This window comes from Xiphophorus couchianus, chromosome 18, assembly GCF_001444195.1.
Source record: "Xiphophorus couchianus chromosome 18, X_couchianus-1.0, whole genome shotgun sequence".
Lineage (NCBI taxonomy): Eukaryota > Metazoa > Chordata > Actinopteri > Cyprinodontiformes > Poeciliidae > Xiphophorus > Xiphophorus couchianus.
In genome coordinates, this window is record NC_040245.1 from 9,657,991 (window position 1) to 9,675,247 (window position 17,257).

At 39.8% G+C, this 17,257-nt stretch overlaps 1 protein-coding gene across 8 annotated transcripts in view; it reads left to right on the forward strand.

Moving 5' to 3' along the window:
• The first annotated feature begins 850 nt into the window (after nucleotides 1-850).
• The window catches only part of eif4g1b (eukaryotic translation initiation factor 4 gamma, 1b), a 44,976-nt gene continuing 28,569 nt past the window's right edge, over nucleotides 851-17,257 (forward strand). The window contains exons 1-8 of one of the 8 annotated variants that reach the window (XM_028044899.1): nucleotides 851-987; nucleotides 5,861-5,917; nucleotides 6,001-6,122; nucleotides 6,839-6,925; nucleotides 7,593-7,625; nucleotides 10,540-10,560; nucleotides 10,994-11,182; nucleotides 11,290-11,389. In XM_028044899.1, the coding sequence (XP_027900700.1) occupies nucleotides 6,048-6,122; nucleotides 6,839-6,925; nucleotides 7,593-7,625; nucleotides 10,540-10,560; nucleotides 10,994-11,182; nucleotides 11,290-11,389 (505 nt within the window). In that variant the 5' untranslated portion in view covers nucleotides 851-987; nucleotides 5,861-5,917; nucleotides 6,001-6,047. Of the gene's footprint in view, nucleotides 988-5,860; nucleotides 5,918-6,000; nucleotides 6,123-6,838; nucleotides 6,926-7,592; nucleotides 7,626-10,539; nucleotides 10,561-10,993; nucleotides 11,183-11,289; nucleotides 11,390-14,308; nucleotides 14,441-14,744; nucleotides 14,855-17,257 lie in introns of those variants that run through there. The other 7 variants (XM_028044901.1, XM_028044902.1, XM_028044903.1 and 4 more) reach the window with 7 other exon arrangements.

Here is a 17,257-nt window from a genome sequence, read left to right on the forward strand (position 1 = left end):
TTTGAAAGGAAAATATTGAAATTTGACTCTGCAAAAATATGTAACTTTGTAATGAAAAATTTGAAGGAATACATGGCTCACATTCTAAATTATGCTTGTTTCTATTGCCTGGATATCCTGACAAGCAATGGATACGAAAGAGAGATTGGGGCCACTGAAGAAAAAGAAATCTGAGTTTAATTTCATACGTCTAATGTTTTTCTCTGAATTTTTACTTTATCTCTTAGTCAGAATACTGTCTTCAATCTCAATATTATTACTTTTTATGTCCCTGACCTGCTGACTTATTTGGGATGCTGCTTTTTTAAAAAAAGGATTAGTAATGGCCAATCCATATGGGAACCACAGTTTCTATCTCAAAAACTAGCTGAAGAAAAGTAGAAAGTCATCCCATTCAAAATAGATTTGATTATAATGAGGCTGGCACAATACAAAGTTGTAATATCCCAGCGAAGGAACCAAAATTGTATAGACTTTGTCACTGATACTCGCAATTAAGCTTTTCATACACAAGACATGTTTGAAATCTTTCTTTTATTATTATAACATACTTTGCCAGACGACAAGAGGGAGATCCCAGCTAACTTTGATTTTGACAGATTGGTGTAAACTGCGTTAAACTGTAATAAACGGTGGCAGGCACAAAGAGTTACTAAATTAACCAAAGTAAGGATTGTATCCCAAAATAATCTTCGGAATACCATTTTTGAACACTTTCCTGAAGTCCTTTGTTTACTTTTAAATTTCCATTAAAACTTTGGAGCTTGAACCTGTTTAAACTGCAAACATAAGATGGCACTTTCTCAGTTTTAAGCACACTAATACTTGTTATTAGAAAGATTATTGCTGATATGAAAGTATCCATAGTGCGAATGAATGATTACTGCCTGGGACATTTTCACGTGACTAGTTTTGGCCGGAATTAGTAGCTACCGGCTTCCGGGGAGCTTTCCGTCCGTCCGGCTCTGCGGACTCAAGGAGAGAAAGGTAACACCGCGGTCCTCGGCCAAATTCTTCATTAAAATATCTAGTTCTTCTTATATCTACCACAGGATATTGACTTTGACTATCTGGGGATAAGTTAAATGTCAGTGTCATAGTTTTATTCCCGGCACATTGCTCTGTGGTGGGACTTTGTAGAGTGCTGACTGCTGCTCCTGCTGTTTTCAGGGATTAGCTAGCGCTAGTTAGCATTGCGTGCTAGACGACGTGGGTGTTCTTTCTTCGCTATGGGCTACGCTGACTAGCAAGCTAGCACTACAGCGTACTACCAGTACGAGTCCTTACTCGTGTGACCTGATGGATAATCTGTGCTATCCACTACATATACGAAGAAATAGACTGACAGTAGCATCAGTGCTTAGCGTTATTTATACTGTAGCTATCCAGCCGTATACTGCATCGCTAGCTGTTAAACCACTTTGATTGTACCCTATTTGCTTTAGCTGTGGCAGAAAGTGATGGGACATACGTTTCACGGTTTGTGTTTAAAACAAAAATCTGGAACAGTTTCAGACCAGAACATGCCTGTGATGATTTGATAGCCGGAGCCATTTGATTACCATGCAATTTTGGTGCCAGCAATCTGAGACGTGTGGTTTCTACGGTGAGGAATCCAAACATCACAGTCCGACTCTGTTATCTGTGCTCGTTTTAAAGATAAAACACGAAAAAATATATCGTGTTACGTGTATTTTAAATAAGCTTCAGTGTATTTATCGTCTTTTGTACCGTTCTTGAAGTTTTGCTAACTGCGATGCCCTCTGAGCTGGGGCAAAGCAGGACAAGGAGTCTGTAAATGTTGGATTTCATTTGAGCATCATCTGGGATACCGCATCTGCAGCATTGCAACAGTGGACGCTGCTGCAAAGGCTGGCAGCGTTGGCAGGTGTGTGTTAGGGTGCGAAATAAGAAAACAATCACTATTCTTTTGTGATTCTGGTGCTATCATGTGCAGCGCTGATCCAACGCTCATGTTAATATTTCGCCAGTGAGAAGCCACTGAGTACCTATCAAGAGCTTTCACTTCAGTCAGTGGTATCTTTTATTGATTATCACCTCTGGCTAATTCTTGGCTTGACAGGATTCATGTTTTGAGACACGCATGGTTGTCATAGCTAAAAACGGGCCTAGGGGTGGTTGGCGTGAAGCCGGCTGCTGGGCGGCGTATCGCGCCAACAGCGGGAGGAACCACGTGGTGAATCCAGGTTGGGCCTAGGAAAGTTAGCATGATGGCTAACCGGGCGCTGAGCAGAGCTCGGAACAGCCCGGCATTCCTGCTCCTTGTTTACAGGCGCTTATGTTTGGTAAAAGTGCTTCTTATGAATGAATTTAACGCCAAGGCACGTTAGTGGATGTCATCGTAACGCATTGCTTGCACGTAGTCAGACACGCCCCTGTGTCATAACACAGCTATGCCCTCACTTTGCATTAAATACGTGTTGGTGATGGTTGTTTGAACCATAATGTACTGAGATTGGTGAGAACAGAAGGCTTAAATGTTCGTTTTTGAGCTATTTGTTGCTGCAGAAGTGATGATCCTGATGTTCAACACTGCAGACATGTGACACTAGCAGGAGAAGCCAGTCCAAAATGGACGTTGTTTACTCTGCATAACATATAGACATGTTTACCCCAAATATTTCTTTCTTTGTTGGCAAACAACTGCCATTGTGATGCAGGGATGTCAGGCATGCTTCAACCAGAATCTCACAGCAGAGATTTTATCACAGCACAAATGTATGGTGTGTCAGAACCAGGCTGTCACAGTTTTGTTGCCACATGCCCTGAGTTCATGCATGAGTGGGCTCTGGCAAAATGCTTTGAAGGATGGCGGAGGGAGAGGAGGAATATGATGACAGGTGTTGTGATGCCTAGTTGCCGAGGCATAATGTTTACTGCATGCAAATCCTTTTCACTGTGGACTGTGTCAATAGTTTGTCATTCACTTAAATAGATTATTCCCTGCTGATTGCTGGCTATATTCATCAGACTAGTTGAGATAACACTATAATGGTATTGTTTTTGTATTTGTAGCTCTGTGAGTCAGGAGCTGTGAACTGATTTCAAAACTGAGATTTCTTTTGGATCACTTATTGAAGAGGTGATTGTGTCATCAGTTCTAGAAGGAGTTGTTTTAAAGCCAGGAAGACGAAACCAAAACTTAATGACAAAGTTATCTGCATTGTTTGGGTTCTAGACCAGAAGCTAAAACTTCTGATAACAAACTTGGGATCTTTCCTTAGTAATAACTTGCACACAGAAAAAAAAAATTGTTATTGCTCAGGCGTAGTATGTACTGATTGGAATGTGTTTTAAGTGTCAGGTCTAGCTGAAGAACACAGGCTTATTATTGTCACCACCCAGTTTCATTCTCCTAATAAATGCTTCACATCTACTCTTACTCACACCGCCAAGTACAGTGAGTACTTGGCGGTGTACTCACTGCCAAGTGAGTACAGATTGGGCAGAAACATATATAATGACATGTGTTTCATATCAGTCTATCAATAATTATAGATACATTTTTGTTTTAAATATCTGAAATGCTACCATACTGGTGGCATGGTCTTTCCTTTTTTATCCAGTTATTCCACCACGCAATTGTTTTGTTTTTGTGCAGTTTAGGCACAGTGGGAAACCTTGAAACTGCTGCTTCACAAATTAATCAACAGGTTGTCGCTAGGTTACCATTGAATGAGCGGGTTAGTTGAAGCCACCAACCTTGTTTTAGCGGTTGAGTGGCTAAAGTCTTTCCTCTGCCTACATTCCCCAGAATACTGTGCGGTTTAGTATTGTAGTTCTGTGAAACTATTTAATATTCCATGTGATGCATGATCTATTGATATTGATCACATGTCTATTGCAATATATATTATTTATTCATTGTCCAGCCTTCGCTGCAGATGAGGTTTCAAATGACTGATGTCGATGCAGTAAGATCACTGAATCGAGATGAATTATCTTCAGGCTGTTTTCTTTAAAGCAATAATCTGACCAGTGTGAATGAGTGAATATGACACATAGACGTTTTATATCCATGTGACACAAGCTCACCATAATATCATAAAGCTTTGCTTTTGCTTCTTTTTTCTTCTTGTGCAACCCGCCACCTCTACCACATTAGCTTGTTGTTAGATGTAAGGGTGCTCAATATGTTTTCTTTCTACTATTAGTGAAGGCAATGTTCATATCACAAAGGAGTGTTGAGAGTGCCATAATTGTTAACTAACATAACAGTGTTATGATTTAGCATTTTTCATGCTGATGTAACATTTAGCCAGTTGGATGGAATCTCATGGCATCAGAAGAAAATAAGGATTTATCGCACCTGATATCGTCATTGCAAGATTTTCTATTGTTTTCTTTTTCTTCTTTTCATTCTCCTTTCTTCCACTCCTTCTCTTCTCTTTTTCTGTGACAGCAGTTGTATCACTGTGAAATTTTGAGGTGCAATAAAAGCACCTCTGTGCTCCTGTTTGGATAGCTTTCAGACAGTTTTTGCAGGAGGATTACTTTTATGCTTTTTAGTCCATCATATCTCTGTTTCAAAAATATTACTACTATACAAAAGGAATGCAGCACAATTGGGGTATGGTGTGCTGACTGACCAGAGAAAGACTGAAATCTTGAGTTCAAAACTGACCTCTTTATTGTTCAGCTTGAAACGGGATGAAAATGAAAAGTTTTCTGAGAAATTAAGTAAAGTCAAATGTGGACAGTCAGAGTTGGTTTAATGCAAAGATTTTTTACTGTGGCTGAATGCAGCGAGGCCAGTGTAGTATTTATGTTTACATTTGAAGAGGCATTAATCTGAGTTTGTCTGCAGCAAACAGGTGCTCCGCCACTCTCCATTACTGGGTCATTATGCTTATGCAATAGCTGGAGGAGCATGTTTCTGAAATGGGGGTGTCTGGACCCTTGTGGTGCTCACATGTTGAGGCGGCTCAGATGACAGGACGGCGTGTGAAAGCAGCACAGTGAGATGTGGAGTGCAGTGGGAGCTTTGCTTCACTTTCTCTTCAAACTTTTTTTTTTTAGTGCTGCATACATAAATGTCTGATGGTTAAATGTTTAATTGGTTAGGCAAGTTTGCTTAGCGTTGTGCTCCAAATCCAATAGGTTTTATTTGTGTGGTTTCCAGTTCACCAGAGGAAAGCCCATGAGACAGTTTCTGTCTTTTATTGATCCCATTCAGCCCTGTTTATTTATTTAACATTTTATTTTCTTTCCAGTCCCTACATGGCCTGGGAAGTGTGATTTAGACTTTGACTGGTGCTGTTTGTTCTCTTCCCCGACTTCCAACATTTCAACGGTTTTATCCTGTCTTCATATCTTGCTTGAATCAATAACTGCAGAACTTTAAATGTTAATGTCTTCACCAGCGTTTTGTCTAAGCCGATGATGCCATCTGGCTGAATGAATGGAAACTATTACTCAGTTAAAAGCAAATGTAGTCATGCCATTCTTTTTGTTTGTGTGGGTATAGTTATGAAAAAATCAGGGGTTATAGTCCCTTCTGCAATGTGATTTCCTATAAAAACACCCTTATATTACCATGACTCATGGCTTTTACACTGTTGCTTTCTTTTGTTTTGTCAGTAAGGGTGGAGGGTGAGCAGATTGGTGTAGAAGTTTCATATTCATAGGCACAATTAGTGAGGCAGTTTTTAAAAAGTTAAATACATGTCACTGCAGCCATGAGGTGTAACATAGGGCATTTTTTTTATCTACTTGTTTGTGGTCAGTGGTGTTTTTGCTCTTTAATCAACTGAGAAACAAGTAATTAAATTCTGTTAAGTGTTGAAAATGTACATGAAGCCAGAACATTGTCATTATTATGAGTTTTTCTGTCTTTCAGGAAAAATATTCTTCCACGCAGAAACTACTCTTTGGACCTAAAAGGAAAATCATAAATGTAAATCTTTTTTATTGTTGTTTTTAACACATCTTAACCTTTTTATTGCACCAACTGAGGCCTTCTGTTTTCTATTTTGTTAGACTTTTACACAGGTCCACATCTGCCTCCTCATGCAGAACCCCATGAAATGAATAAAGCACCACAACCTATAACAGGACTCCCCTCTGCCCCTCACCCTGATTCCTCCCCTGGTGTTTCACAGGTAAGTCTCAATGGACTCGTGAAATTCATAAAGTTTAATCTCACTGAGGTTCATGAGATGAGAAAAAAAATCCAAGCAGTTGATCATGTTGGCCTAAATATATTGTAATTTTTATTATAACCTAAAAGTTGCTGTTAATGGTTTATAAAAAAATCACAATTACTTCAAAATTTGCATGTTTGTTATATTTTTTGCCTATTGAGGTTGCCATGTTTTCACCTGTGCAAAGCATGCTGGGTTGATGATGTGGGTAGGTCATAGTGGACTCTGCGTCTGATCTCAGCTGTGATGAAATTAAATAATGGAGCATCTATATTTTAATATAATATTCAGGACTGATAACATTCTGGCGCCGTGCTGGATCTTTGACGTACCTGTGAGAAAAAAACAGAGATTTATGAGGCATTTCTCTGATTCTAACAGAGGTGCAGCATTCACTCCTTACATTGGGTTTGTTCAACTCCTTCCTGAATGTTGTCCATTGGTAGCAACAAAATTCATAATAATCTATCATTTAAGAGGCTTTAAGGGCAGTTCTTGGTAAAACAATTGTGATTTCGTATTGTGTGAAGCTCTAAGATATTGATGTTTCTATCAATTTTCTGTCAATATATCTAAGAAAGAGGGTTATTATAGCTGCAGTGTGAACATAAACTTCAGCGCAGCCTTCCTTTTCCAGTTTTTCTCATGTTTATGTCTATTTCCTTGTGTTGCAGTCCTCATTCCCCCCTGGGCAGCCTTCTTCTGTTGTGTTCGCAACCGCAGCACCTCCACAGATGAACCCCACGCCACCGCCTCGACAGGTAGGACTGACCGCTGACCTGCCCCTTACCTATAGTGATGCTTTTCTGAAACCCTGAAAGGATAACTTTTCCTTTCACATCAATGAGCCAAGCTTTTTCTCTCTTCTTCAGCAAGGCTTGCTCAGTCAAAACGTGTCATAAGACAGGGAATATATCAATATAATTCTCTTTCTATTGGAAATAAAAGGAACAAACAGTATAGAACTGATGTGTTTAATGTTTCAGGTTGCCTATGTTCTCATGGCTTCTTCTCACATTTCCTCACCACTTCTGGTGTTAATCTTCTAAGCTCATTTTGATCCGATCTGCATGATTGAACTCTTTCACAGCTCATTTCGTCTTGCATGACTTTGTAGAATTGGAGTGCTTTTCACTTGGTGCTGAATTGGGGCGTTAAGGTAATTAATATGTATCCATCACTCCTAGGGGACATCTGATATCTAGTTTTTATTTGTTAAAAAGAAGTTAACAGTTGGGAGTTATAATAGTGGTGGTTTTTCTGACCTTCCTGCTCATGTTTTATAGTAGAGTGTTGGCTTTTCACTTTTCTTGTTGTTTTGGAGATCAGATGTGAATGTACAGGAGAAAACTGTAAATGGAGAGTCATGCATGAACTTTGAGCTTCTGTCTTTAACCTCTGTCTTGTCTGCCTCTCCTCCTCCTCTAGTTTGCCCCTGGGCCCCGACCTTTACACCAACAGGTACTAACAGCACAGCTGACAAACATCGGGTGGTGGGAATCAAATGATTACAAAGGAGTTGAGAATTAACCCTTCCCTTGTTTTATGAATAAAACACATAAAAAACCAGAACAGAATCTTGTATTACATTAAAACTGGAACACTACGGTTCATGCTTTTATGTTTGCACAAATTCATGATTTACTTCAAATCCTGGTAAGGACTTCAAACTGCAGATTATAAACAGAGACAAAGTTGCTTCAGACATTCGTATGGGTTCAGTAGTGTGATCCCGGTGATCACGCTCCTTTATCAGCTTCACCAAAAGATTTCTTCTTAAGTTGTGTTTAGTAATAGCAAGGGTTTGGCATCTTAGCGATAGCACACTATGTGGTAAGTGATGCTTGGAGAAGGTTTGGATGGAGGAGTCAACCTGACAGAACAAAAGATCAAAGAATAATTCATTAAATCAATTGGAATATCTCAAACTGGGAAAACCCAAACACTTTGAAATAAACCGTATTAAATAAGTTTCCACTTCGGATATTTTTTTTATTTGAACCAGACATCTTTACCATCTTTTAAAAGTTAGATTTCAGTCTTGGTATTTAGGTTGTGGTTTGGAGATTTTCCCAAATCTTCAGTTTGGAAGTTTGAACCTTAAAGTAAGATTGCATGAGCTCTCGCACATATAGTATTATATTTGAGGAAAATATTTCCTGAATCCGTCTTCCAGCATAAATCCTTGTGAAAGGGTTCAGGGTAAATAAGTTTTATGAAACTAAAGTTGTTTCCTTTTTAGAGAAGTGCCTTGATTAACATCCTTCATGGGGAGGTATACCATTGGTTTGAGAACACCAACTAATGTGCTGTCTTTATTAAATTTCCTTTGAGTTGCTAGAGAAAGTGCCAAAGTTTTCATCTGTTTTATGTAGAGCAGAGAATCACCTGTTGTTTCCCACTGTCAAACATCTAGTTGATTAAAGTGAGTTCTGTTAAACTCCTCCATTACACTACATAAATATTAATATATTGGTTTTAAAGCATTTCTGGCTACAAAAAAGACTTATAGCTTGAATATTACCAAAAGTGACTGTTTTTAAGGTGGTGCTTATTTTGAACACTACATTAAACATCAGGCAACAAAAGCTTGTTAAATAGCCTGCTGAAGGCTCGGCAAATACCTCAGCCAGTTATCTGACATCAGGCTGTTTTGCTGCCAAAGTGGCTTTACAAAGAGCAAAATGGTAGAATTTAAAAACCTTTTTAAACATTTACATTTGAATCAAATATTTAGCTTCACTATTTGGGTGATCCACCAGAATTTGTTTCCATTTAGAAATATCTTGACAGTAGGCAACATTTTTATGCTTACTGGTATTCTTTAGTTTGGCAATGTACTTATTTGTGTTCTTTCACTCTTAGTCCGCCGATTTCAAAAAGATAAAATATTACAGAATGTAAAGTAGCGCGAGATATGAAAATATTTCACCAACTTCAGTCGCAGTTGTTCCATTTTTGTCTTTAACTGTGAACTAAACCTTTTGGTTTGGTCCATGTGTTGAACTGGAGAAGACTTAAAACAACATCACCCTAGACAACTATGGGATGCTCAGTATAGTCTAAAAAGCTCAAAGTGTGAGCATTTTAAGGTCAAAGTTTGGGAAACTGCTCTTTGCCCCCCATTGTGTATGAGACATTCATGGACTGGATCTCCAGGTGTAGGCATGGAGACAAGTGTGTTTACTTTGGGTCTCAAATGAGCTTTGTGCAGATGATGTGGTTTTGTTTGCGCCTTGAAGCTGAAAGCTGGGTCTTTCATCGTCCATTTCTGGAGCAGTTTGCAGCTGAATGGGAAGCTGCCGGGATAATAATTATCTCCTCTAAGTCTGACCTCATGCTTATCTAATAACAGGAGGACTACTCACTCCATGGGGTCAGTCTGTCTTATGCGGAAGGGTTCAGGTATCTTGATGTATTATTTACAAGTGATAGTAGGATGGAATCAAGCTGATTTAAAGGTCCCTGTTTAAATTAGACTGATGAAACGAGTCACAGCTGGAGAACATATCCTCACAGTTTTGTTTTAAATAATGGCAAATAATTTTTTTTTACTAAATCTAATAGAATTACTTGTGGCAGTGATTTCCAGTAGAATGTTATATGTAATGTTATATTTTGATCAGTTATTTTATCACAATAAGAAGCTGTTTGTTTGATTCCCTCATTAAAATTCCTCCCAGGCTTTCCAGACTGACATTGTTTTGACTGCTGTCTGCTTCAGCGAAGAGATTGACTTCTCATTAGGTAGTCTACAGGTGATTCATTAAAAACGCTATGACCTGAGCTGTTGACGCATCACCTCTGGACGACTCGGGGAAATATGCAAACTTGAGGAAGTAAAGAACTAAAACAGTCTCCAGTTGACAGAAGAAAGCTGTTTCAAAAGCATTTGAATTCATTCTTTGAAAGAAAGTTCACAGTAACAAGCCATCTTTTGTATTCATTTTTAGTATTCATTTTAATGCATGTATAAAAATGCACTAAAACTACTCTGTACTGTGGTCAGACTCTACTTCAGCATCTTATTGAAATAGGCAGTTTGAAATCAAATGTTTGTTTTACTGGTTTTCACTGAAGTTTTACTGTATAAAAATCCTGTCAAAGGGTAACCACTGGTTATTAGTTCTAAAAAAGTTTTAAATAGTATCCATCTTCATCTTCTAAAGTGCCTGGATTCTTTTGAGCTCTTGGTTTACTGCGATCCACTGTTCATTGTGTTCTCTGCATGTTCTTTGTTAGCTCACTGCTTGCCTCAGAAAGGGCCGTTCCTCTGCTCTGATTGATGCTTTCTGTTTTTCAATCCTCTTTCTTTCACCTTCTGACTCCTTCTGTTTGCCATGTTTCTGTGTTTGATCTGTTTGTGCTGCTGAAGGGAAGCTTCAGGTCGCTACAGGTAACTGGATTTCATCTCTTTTTTCCCCCCCGTTTTCATGTTGAGGATGTGTGTGTAATAGTTGGCAGGGGTTTGCATGATTGGCTTGGTGTCAGTTTGTTAGCTTCCAGGCCTGCAGCAGAATGTCAATGAGGAGGCTCTGAATGAACTCGTATTAGCTGCTTTATCCCTGCTGACAGGTGGGGCCAATGTTTCCAGTTGGATTCTGGCCATACATTTATACACAAACTGTTAGCCTAGCTGCACATGTTAGCTTCTCTTGTCTATGACACACAGTTATTTTTTGTTTTTCAATGACAACAAAAGATTTTGTGTTTTTCCTTTCTTTTTTTATTCTCTTCACACTTTTTTGTAGTTGCCCAGGTTTTTCTTGCTGACATTCCTTCCACTGTTGCACCCTTTCTCATCCTGCACACCTATATTCCATTTGCAGCCCTACTACACCAACAGGGGCAGCCTGCCTCCCAGCAGCGGGCCTCGGGGCGTCCCAGCCAGCACTACACCCCGGGCTGTGACACCCACCCATGTTTACCAGGCGGGCCCTGGCTCCCAGATGATGATGATCCCCCAACAACAGTTGCAGTTCCCCAGCTCACCACAAGGCCCATATTTCATAGGACAGGTAATCAGACGCAGTTTTAATTTTCACAGCATTGAAAGTGATACCGTGCAAATGCTTTTCTTTGATCTTACTGGGGTTTTTTTTTTTTTTTTTTTTTTTTTTTACAGTACCGATCTCCAACATATGTGGCCACGCCGCAATACTCGGTCCCAACTGGAACCCCAGGTTTCTACACAGGCACCAGCCCTGCTGAATATGGTACTTATGGTAAGAGGCTCTGCTCTGGGCCTCGACTGCCGTACAAACATGTCACTGGGGGTACCTTGATTAAAACACTTCAGGTTAAGGAGTATGTGTAAATTGATGTAGATTGTGTCTTATTAACACAGAAAATAGATTAACAAAAATGAACTAAACAATATGTTTGGAAATTGAAAATAAGAGTTATGTGAAATACTGCTAAATGATGAAAACATTAGGTGACACACTGGTAACACACTGTATAAATAAATAAGTTGGGGAAAGTCCTTATTTTGTAAGGGTTTTGGATGCATTATTTGATATATTAATTACTTTATCAAACCATTGATTTATTTCTGCATTCTTTGCCAGTTTTGGCAGGATATGTTCAGTCCATCTTCTGGAAATGGATCCATCAAACCTAACAAAACATTGACTTCTTCTTTAAACCGATGGTAAAAAAAATGCTCCAAAAGAGTTGCAGCTGTAATTGCAACAAAAGGGGGGTTGAATAAAAATACATACCACAAATAACTTGGTTTTGTTTATACAGAATGTAGAATAAACATGTAGCATTTTCCTTCTACTTCACAGAAGCACTTCTTTGTTTTGAACTATCTTATAAAATCCTAATTTGTAGATCAGGAAGACTTTTGCAAGGCACTGTAGCTATACAGGCTTTGCTGCTGTGCTATCCCACCATCTAGAGGTGACTGGGTGTCAATGCAGCACAGAAAGTGATAATGCCTTGCAGCAAACTTGCTGACCCCTCACTGCCAGGCATTCGAGGTATGTGTTGTCTTTGTGAAACTAGTCCATCAGCAGAGCGGTGAATGCAGACCTGTAGAAATGGCTTCTCTCCTATCACTCACTGTCCTGCTCTTTGCTCTTCATTTCACATGATCTAATCGTGGCCTAACCTTTGAAGCTGCAGTGACTGAATCTGACTGCTCACAATCCACAGAACTGCTCTAATAATGATATGAATGTAGAATGTTTATGGAATGCAACATTACTGAGATATTGTATATACTTATAATCAGCTTAAGATAAACAATTACAAGTCAAACTTTGTATGCATACAATTAAAAAGCCTTAAAATTTCCACTTTCTGAATGTGCCCAAAGACACATTCACTTTCTGAATGTGTCTTTGGTCACAAATCTGAACAGGTTTGAGGATTGGTTTAATTAGAAAATTAAATTACTTATATTGTGTTCCATTAGTTTCTATTCTCCCTGAATAGAAACTAATGGCACCTAAAAGGTGCAATATAGCTCCTCCTGAAAGGTAAACTGTAACGGTTTATCACTGGAATTTGGGACCATTCTTCCTTGCCTAGCCCTTTAGTCTGAGGTATTAAAGGGGGCATTGTGTAAAATTGACTTTTTTGAGCTTTGTAAGCTATAATGTTATTCCCTCATAAAAAAAACATACCTGGAATGTTGCTTTCATTTTTTTTTATATTTGAGGATTCCCTTAATCTCCCATGACAACCATTCAGAGTTGCACAAATTCCTGGTCTCGCAAAGTCCTGCCTAGTTACCCAGTTCTCCTCCTTGGAGGAGCCTTGGGTAAGACTGCAGTCTTCCCTCTAATAGAGCACCCCTCCCCCACAATTCCTCTACTAGGCTCCTCCAGACTAGTGCCAGCAGCTATTAGCAAACACCTGGTGAAACTGCAAGTCTGCTTAGCTTATTATACAAACTACAATGCCCCTAAACAGCATTATGGAGTAGCAGTCTTGTAATGACATTCTGAAAGGAGAATGTATGGGAAAGGATTGGAAGACAGAGATTAATTTCAAGGCATCCAATATGGATATGATGCAAAGTCAATTTTCTTTTAAGTTTATGTTATATACAGCATTTTCATAACACCTGAAGGTAATATAGTTCATTAATCAGGCTGTTGTTGGTGTCTGTTTCTGGTTGCCTGGCAGTTATGTTATTAAGTCACATTTTGGTTTACTTGTGATGTACAAAAGTCACTTTTTACTACCTTCAAAACTAATTTTAACTTGCTTTTTGTTTAACTTTTTTGAAGCCTGATATGACGTTTATAAAGTTTCAAATTGTCTAGAGGCCAGTTTAGCAGAGGTTCAATCTTTAGCCTGAAGGCCTTGGTCTATTTTTTTTCTATCTTACTATGGTGTTCACCCCACCAGTCAAGAGGACACCAACCTAAATACCCGAAGTTTAAATGAAGAAAAACCTTTGTAAAAAAGAAAAAAAAAAGTGGAGTGATCTTACGTGGCAGGGCTGCACAGTGGCGCAGTTGGTAGCACTGTTGCCTTGCAGCAAGAAGGTCCTGGGTTCGATTCCCGGCCGGGGTCTTTCTGCATGGAGTTTGCATGTTCTCACTGTGCATGCGTGGGTTCTCTCCGGGTACTCCGGCTTCCTCCCATAGTCCAAGCACATGACTGTCAGGTCAATTGGTTTCTCTAAATTCTCCCTAGGTGTGAGTGTGTGTGTGCATGGTTGTTTGTCCTGTATGTCTCTGTGTTGCCCTGCGACAGACTGGCGACCTGTCCAGGGTGTACCCCGCCTCTCGCCCGGAACGTAGCTGGAGATGGGCACCAGCAACCCTCCCGACCCCATTAGGGACAAGGGTGAACAGAAAATGGATGGATGGATGGATGGATCTTACGTGGCTTTAGCTATTTTTAACTCTCCCTCCTTCCAAGAGTGGTTTGATAAGCAGGTCCCCTCCACCCCCAGGCTCAGCCCGTGTAGTTGGCTTTCATGTCGTCACTACAGCTGATCAGATGACACATTCATGGTGTAGAGGTACGGGAGTCTTTGGACCTAGAGGGGGAGAAGGTGGGGAGGGAGGAATTAGGAAGGTCAGTGGGAGGAGCTAATCAGAAACCAACTCTGTCTGTAGGAGGATGGACTAAACAGTAGAAGAAATCAGTCTGAGAGGGAACCTGTAGAGTGAACTGGAGGAAGTTTAGAGAGGGGGTTTGAGGAGAACCCCCCTCTTTTTCCCCTCTTTGTACACTGTTTTGAATTCAGTCGGAGTTCCACATGGGGAACCGTGGTTCGCAGCAGCAGCAGGACTCTGAGGTCTCTCAGGGTAGGTCTTATCCCCCATCTCGCTCCCCCACAGAGCCACTGATTCAAGCTTCAGTAGAATGAGAGTCAGGGCTCCAGTCTCTTCTTTTTTATGGTTTACGGACGATGTCCAAGAATCGTGTCATTCTACCTTTTGGCGCCCTCTGGTAAATGGGCCACGTCTCTCTTGCACTTTCTTTCCTTCTCCTGCGCAGACTCGTCCGCGAGACTGTGTGGGTTTTGACTATATTTAGGCTGTGCTGCTCCTCGTCAACAATGCAGACTCAGTAATGTTAGTTAGACTGAAATGCACGCTGGAGGGTAGGGAGACTGAGTGGCAGCTAGCTGTTGCTGTGCCTGAAGAATGGCCTCTTTGATTTAAAGTTTGCTTTTCTCGCTCTGAGGCTGGACTGTCCGAAGCCAGAGAAAAGGCCAGGTAATGCCTCCTAATGGCCGTATGGCTGTGTTTGGTATTGAGCAGTTTGCTTTGTGTTGTGGGGTTTGTTGAGGGTTTTTCAACTTGTGGGAACCTTTGGGGAGGGTTGGAGGTAAATGTGCTTCACAGGCAAGAGTTTTCTAAATAGGTTTCCTGAATGTGATACTTATAGCTCGCCTTAAACACGGAGGGTCAGCTGTGCAGAGCAGTGAGGGACTGCTGAATCATTGTCTGTTTTCCCACTGTGTGCTCCGTCCAGGTTATTACATATGGACCCAAAATATAGAGTGTTGCATTGAATTTAATTGCTTTCCTGGCCTATATATCTACGGAAAAATATACATACATATTTTATATTTATATTTTGTATTTGATTCTTTCTTTACTTCCTTTTCCCACTTTTTGTCTCTTACCTTCCTTCTTTTTTCCATCTTCTGTTATTTAAAGTATGTTTTAATTGTTTATTTTGCTTTTTTTCCTTTCATCCTTCCTTTTTTCTTTCATTTTTTGGTATTTTCATTTTTTTCCTTTCACTCCATCCATCTTTTCTTCCCTCCTTTCCTGCATGTTTTCATTGATGGATTCATCCATTTTTTTAATTCACTCAAACTTTTCTATCCTGTTGCTATTCTTGTTTGTTGCAGCTTTTATATTTAAAGCCTTACCATAAGAATATATGTAATAAATTGGTGGACTATTATAGACAAACACCTTTCTATTAAGGCAGGGGTGTCCAAACGTTTTGCAAAGAGGGCCAGATTTGATCAAGTGAAGATGCCCGGGGGCCAATAGTTTGTTCGGACATTTTTTGATTTTTTGATTTTACCCCTCCAGGGGGTCTTTTGTGGGCTCTAGTGTCCCTTATGTGACAGCAGGCTGACAGGAAACAGGGAAGGAGAGGGGGGAAGACATGCGGCAAATGTCATCGGGTCCGGGAATCGAACCTGCGACGGCCGCGTCGAGGACTCAAGGCCTCCAAATACGGGTCGCCCTACGCCACCACGGCACGCCCTGGACATTTTTTAACTACAAAAGTTTCATGCAAATACACAATTTTCATTGTCACAATTATCTTTATTTTTCAAATGACAAAAAAAACAAATATAAGCCACTCAGGGAAATGAGAACAACTCTAAAAACCCAAATTCTGCCTTTCTTTCATATCTGGAGAGTCAGATAACATTGAACAAACTGTATGATATACCTTAAATTTACATGAGTTTAAAAATATCTTTGCCTCAAGAACATTTTAAACAGGAGTTATAAGTAATGCAAAGTTGTCTGTTATTATTAAATCTTAAAACAAGTGAATTTTGCTCGTCATTTACTATATCTACAGGTTCATAACCAAATCTTACTCAAGAGTTTAATAAAAATAAGTGCCATAAATCCAGGTGCATAAATGTTCTTTTGGCTCTTCACTGCTGATAATGACAGACGTTGCCGTTCAAAACACTCAGTTTCATGTCCTCAACTCTCAGTGCCACACTGTTATGTGCCAGGCAAACATTTTTCTCAAATTCTTGCTTCTTCTCAGGGCAAAATGTTCTCCACCATTTTCATAACACAGTCTTTGATAAATGTAAAAGGTTTGCCATGTTTAGCTATTAACATGGCCACTTCGTAGCTTGCTTTGGTGGTATTTTCTTTTGACTCACAGGCCCGCGTGAAGAATCGCTGTTGTGATGCCAGTGCAGCTTGGCGTTGCTTCACTTTTTCAGCACGGTCACTTCCTGTTAGCTTGTTGTATGTGTTAGCATGTTTAGTCTGGTAGTGTCCTTTTACGTTGAAATCCTTAAACAAGGCAACCGTCTCACAAATTAGACAAGCACAATTGCCTTGATTTTCAGAAAAGAAGTATTGTAATTCCCATCTCTCTTGAAAGCGGCGGCCCTCACTGTCAACTTTCCTCGTTTTCTTTGCAGTGGCCATGGCAGAAATGAGTGGAGAGCGGTTCGCTGCACGGAGGCAGACTGATAGTATTAAAGTGGTGCTGCCACCATTTGGTGAAAGGAGGAATTACAGTTTCAAGTTTTATGATTTATTTATTCTGTTTCACAGTGCAGGTGTAGTGGTTATAAAACTATTTTAGACAACCAAAAGGGAAAACAAGATCTAGTGATCTGCGATCGATTATTTTGGTCTTTCAAGTTCAGTGCTACAGACAGATACAGTAAAGGGTAGCCTAAGTTTAATGAAGTTAAAAACAATGTATTTTTCTTTAATGTCATTTTTCCGGGTATGTTTGGTTATAATTCTTGAAAAGTTCAACCTTTTAGATTTTAAGTTATGAGGGTTTAATCATTCGAGTTTCGATTGGTTTTGTCTGATCGGATTTAGGGGAACGCGATGCTTCTGCTCCTCCATTACAACACTGGAGACGAAAGCAGTGACATCGTGTCC